The 5,254-nt window shown below is 38.6% G+C and overlaps 1 protein-coding gene across 1 annotated transcript; it reads left to right on the top strand.

Moving 5' to 3' along the window:
* Positions 1-302: 302 nt before the first annotated feature.
* On the top strand, positions 303-1,439 carry LOC123609384 (olfactory receptor 2B11-like). The gene has a single exon (XM_045500398.1). The coding sequence runs from the start codon at positions 486-488 to the stop codon at positions 1,437-1,439; it is 954 nt and encodes a 317-aa protein (XP_045356354.1). The 5' UTR covers positions 303-485.
* The last annotated feature ends 3,815 nt before the right edge of the window (positions 1,440-5,254 follow it).

Genomic DNA, 5,254 nt, shown 5'->3' with positions numbered 1-5,254 from the left:
TCTATGCATTCAGACTGATTCTGTTGGAGCTCAGAACGTCCTGAACTTCCCTAAATCACATCATGAATTTAAGCAGAGTGGTCTAAGGCCAGCAGATAGTGGATGAAAGAAATGAAGCTATGTGGTAAGTCAGCATGGCTGGTTCCTGAGAACCACTCCTCTGTTTTATTCTTTTCTCTGATATAAGAGCAATAGTGACTTTCCCCTTCCCTAATCACTTTTATAATAAAATTTGCTCCATTGCATTTCTTAGGCAAACACAAAGATTTGTTGCCCTTTCTTTTAGACACGCTACAAAATAACAATGTTTGGTATTGAGACTCATATTTTTTCATGATTACAAGTATCAAATGACTTCACTGGAGTTACACCACAGAGAAAAATCTCTGCATAATTCACTCTATGCAAATGAATAAACTGACCCTCAGGAAACCCCATACTGAAATACGTGTCCTCACTTTGACTTGAATCCACCAACAAGAGAAATGACAGTCATGAATCCAGGCAATGCAAGCATTCCAAAGTTCTTCATCCTATTGGGTTTCTCTGACCATCCCTGGTTGGAAATGCCACTCTTCATAATGGTGCTTGTGGCTTACATCTGCACACTAGTGGGAAACATCTCCATTATTGTTGTGTCCAAGGTGGACCCTCATCTTGACAGCCCTATGTACTTTTTCCTTTCCAACCTCTCCTTTCTGGACCTGTGTTTTACCACAACCACCATCCCTCAGCTGCTGGTGAACCTCTGGGGCCCAGATAAGTCCATCAGCTATGGAGGCTGTGTGGCCCAGTTCTATTTGTTTCACTTCCTGGGAGCCACAGAATGCATCATCTTGGCGGTCATGTCCTTGGATCGGTACATAGCCATCTGCAAGCCCTTGAGGTACCCAGCTATCATGCATCAGAGACTCTGTGTGTCCCTAGTGGCCATGGCGTGGATAAGTGGCTTGGCTAACTCCTTGCTTCAGGCATCCCTCACTGTCCAACTGCCACTTTGTGGTAACAACAAGGTGGATGACTTCCTGTGTGAGATTCCAGTGATGATCAAGATGTCCTGTGTTGACACCACTTTCAATGTAACTATGCTCTCTGTCGTGGTGACATTATTTACCTTGATTCCTTTGTCTCTTATTCTTGTCTCCTATGGGTTCATTGTAGCTACAGTGCTCAGAATTCGTTCATCAACAGGAAAGAAGAAGGCCTTCAACACCTGTGGCTCTCATGTTATTGTTGTCTGTCTCTTCTATGGGCCAGTAATGTGCATTTATGTGCAACCTTCTGGTACTAACTCCCAGGACAAGAACAAACTCATGGCCCTGTTCTACAGTCTGCTGACTCCTATGCTTAACCCTTTTATCTATACTTTGAGGAACAAGGACATGAAAGGGGCAATAAGGAGACTTCTCCTCCCATTGAGCCATCAGGGAAGAGAATAAGCACCACCATTTTATACTCCACACTCTCCATGTAGGACTCCAAAGAGCCCCTTCTCTAAATTACTTCTCAATTTTCCCTCCTCCAAAATGGTTAGTATCCCTCAGTAACTATCCAATCTACATGTATGTTTATTCACCACAGTGCTGTGATTGTTGGCCCTCATTTTGCAATGTGAACCCTAATTCCCATTTGCCTTCAATTTGCATGAGACCGAGTCCCTGTTTAAATCCTCTTAGTCCATCTAGGGATTCTACCTTAGGAATCTGAAAAGTATGCAATGAATAAATGTTCACTGACTCATTCAACATCAACCATTTATGTGTAATTTATAAAAATAATGCAAGTAATATAAACCACAGTTATCCTTCTTATTATTATGGGATATGATAAGTATGATTTGCTAATTAGCTATTTTTATTGAAGTATAATTGATATAGAATGTTGTATTAGTTTCAGGTATACAACATAGTGATTCAACAATCCTATATGTTATCAAATGCTCACCATGGTAAATGCAGTCACCATCTTTCACCCTAGAACATTATTACAATATTATTAACAATATTCCCTATGCTGTACTTTTCATCCTTGTGACTATTTTATAACAAGAAGTTTGTGTCTCTTAATCTCCTTCACCTAATTTGTCCATCTCCCTACCCCAACCCTTCTGGCAACAGTTTGTTCTCTGTATTTATGAGTCTATTTCTGTTTTTTGTTGTTGTTGCTTGCTCACTTTTTATTTTTTTAGATTCCACATATAACCAAAATCATATGGTATTTGTCTTTTTATTCCTGACTTATTTCACTTAGGATAATACTCTAATTTTCACACATGATGTTGCAAATGGCAAGGTTTTTTTTTCTTTTTTATGGCTGAGTACCATCCCATTGTGTCTGTGTGTGTATATATATATTCTTTATCCATTCATCTACGTTGGATACTTGAGTGACTTCCATGTCTTGGCTATTGTTAATAATTCTGGAATAAACATAGGAAAGCATATATCTTTTGAATTGGTTTTTTTTGTTTGTTTGTTTGTTTCTTGGGTAAATACCCAGATGTGGAATTACTGGGTTATATGGTATTTATATTTCTTTTTTTTTTTTTAATATTTAGATGCTTATTTTTGAGAGAGAGAGAGACACAGAAAATGAGAGGGAAGGGTCAGAGAGAGAGGGAGACATAGAATCTGAAGCAGGCTGCAGGCTCCAAGTTGTCAGCACAGAGCCCTAAGCAGGGCTCAAACTCCAGGACCATGAGATCATGACCTGAGCTGAAGTCAGATGCTTCACCAACTGAGTCACCCAGTCACCCCTCTATTTTAATTTTTTTAGGAATCTCCATACTGTCATCCATAGTGGTTGTACCAATTTAAATTGCCTCCAATAGAGCCAATCAAATCCCTAATGAATTACTGGCAAGACCAGATAGGATAATATCTCATACCATATAATTCAATCTTCAATCACACATTCACTGTCTGATCCTTTATAAATAACATAATTGAAAAAATAATATTTGACTCTTACTTTACTACATGTCTCCATGGGATTCCTTCCTTTTGAGTCTTTTTTAATGTTTATTTATGTATTTTGAGGGAGAGAGCACAGCAGGGAAGGACAGAGAGAGAGAGAGAGGGAGAGAGAGAATCCCAAGTAGGTTCCACACTCAGCACAGAGCCTGATGTAGGGCTCAATCTCACGACTCTGAGATCTTGACCCATCTTGAAATCAAGAGTTAGCTGCTTAACCTACTAAGCCATCCAGGCGCCCACAGATATTTGACTGAAGTAACTATTTCCACGTGTACAAAGGGAAACCTTATGGACTCAAATCTGAGAGACTTCTATAGCCTCCTGGTATTGAGAGTCGTGTAAACTTCACTGGGGAGATAATTTTCCTAGCATGAGAATATTAGGTGTATTTGGTGTACTGAAAGGATGAACTAGTTCAATTATGAATAAAGTATTAGATGTTAAGAAAGAACATGGGGGTGGTGGAAGATAACGTGGGAAGAATGGAAAATAAATTGTCTATCACATCACCAATTCTGAGAAGTGATGAAGCAGAAAGATATATGATGATGTGGGAGGGGAATTCTGTTGATTTTATCAGTAATATTAATTCATTATAACCTGTTATTTTTCATACTACTTTACTCCCTACCCTTACAAACTCTCATCTTTTAAATTATATTTGAGGTAAATTTATATTTTTCTAACAACTAAGTACTTTTTTTTTTTCAACATTTATTTATTTTTGGGACAGAGAGAGACAGAGCATGAACGGGGGAGGGGCAGAAAGAGAGGGAGACACAGAATCGGAAACAGGCTCCAGGCTCTGAGCCATCAGCCCAGAGCCCGACGCGGGGCTCGAACTCACGGACCACGAGATCGTGACCTGGCCGAAGTCGGACGCTTAACCGACTGCGCCACCCAGGCGCCCCACAACTAAGTACTTTTATGCAAGGTGTTCATACATCTGCACATCCTGGTGCATTTGTATGTTTCCACTATTCCCTTCCAAATGGCAAGAACAAAACCCACTGACTCATATTGTACAAGCCTCTAATATAGAGATATAAAATGATTACAATCACTAATTAATCAATCATTAATGTTTAATTCCTTTTCTATGCATTGCCACAAACTTTTCTCTGTAGACATGAATGGAAGGACACTATGATTCTGCTGTTGTTGGAAACAAAGAAATACACTCTTTTTGGAGGCAAGATGATTCCCTGCCGTGACCATGTGTCTGGTAAAAAAAAAAAAAATATCTGATTTCACTATGTGAACCTCTTTCATAGTACTGGCCACTTGAAACTTTGCATTACTTTGGATGACTACTATCTCAAAACAAACAAAAAACCATAAGGTCTTTTTATCTCACTTGGTAACCTAAGGAGTCAGTGCAATAGGAGCTAAAGAATAGGCTCTGAATAAATGCTTTTTTTAATGAACGAATGAACGAATGAATGAATGAAAAGTATTATCTACAGCCTCATTACCCATTATTAAAACCTGTATTATAGACTCATGTAAAATGTGTCATGTACTAAACAATGTATAATAGCAGATGTGGTTAGTAGCTGATACTTAAGGAAATACTTCTCAAATTATCTTCTGGAATGGCTCCAGTAGATCTGAACTGCACCCAGTTTATAAAAATTAATCCAGTGGTACCTGGGTGGGTCTGTCAGTTGGGCATCTGACTTTGGCTCAGGTCATGATCTCGCAGTTTGTGAGTTGGAGCCCTGCATCAGGCTCTGCGCTGACAGCTCAGAGCCTGGAGCCTGCAGCCTGCTTTGGATTCTGGTCTCCCTCTCTGCCCCTTCCTTGTTCATGTTCTGTCTCTCCCTATCTCTCAAAAATAAATAAACATTAAAACTTTTTTTAATGAAATTAAAAAAAATAATCCATATTTAAACAAATTGAGGAAAGCCATATATTATTCTTGGAGTTTGGAAAGAAAGTTAACATGTTAAATGTGTGATAACTCCAAAGTACACAGTCACCATGTTTAACACTTCTCAAGTATTTTTGTTCTGATTTTATTGGCTTCTTTTTGAGAGAAAATAACATATAGCACAGTTTGGGAAATAACTCACTAGAAAACTTGAATCTCAGAATAGAAGCAGAGATCATAGAGGAACTGAAGAAAGCAGAAAATCTCACCATTGCGGTATATGAATAAATAGACTCTTACAAAGTGTTTGTCGGGTTTTGAAATAAAGTTGCCCATAATAGTCCCTTTATACCTCCCCAAGTGTCTGAAATCTCAATACTATTTATTCCTTTAGGATATCATGTTT

Source organism: Leopardus geoffroyi, chromosome B2, assembly GCF_018350155.1.
Source record: "Leopardus geoffroyi isolate Oge1 chromosome B2, O.geoffroyi_Oge1_pat1.0, whole genome shotgun sequence".
NCBI lineage: Eukaryota > Metazoa > Chordata > Mammalia > Carnivora > Felidae > Leopardus > Leopardus geoffroyi.
This window is presented reverse-complemented; position numbering and strand designations above follow the sequence as displayed.

Excerpts from the sequence above, each read along its gene's own strand:
- LOC123609384 (XM_045500398.1), top strand. The coding sequence starts at position 486 with ATGACAGTCATGAATCCAGGCAATGCAAGCATTCCAAAGTTCTTCATC.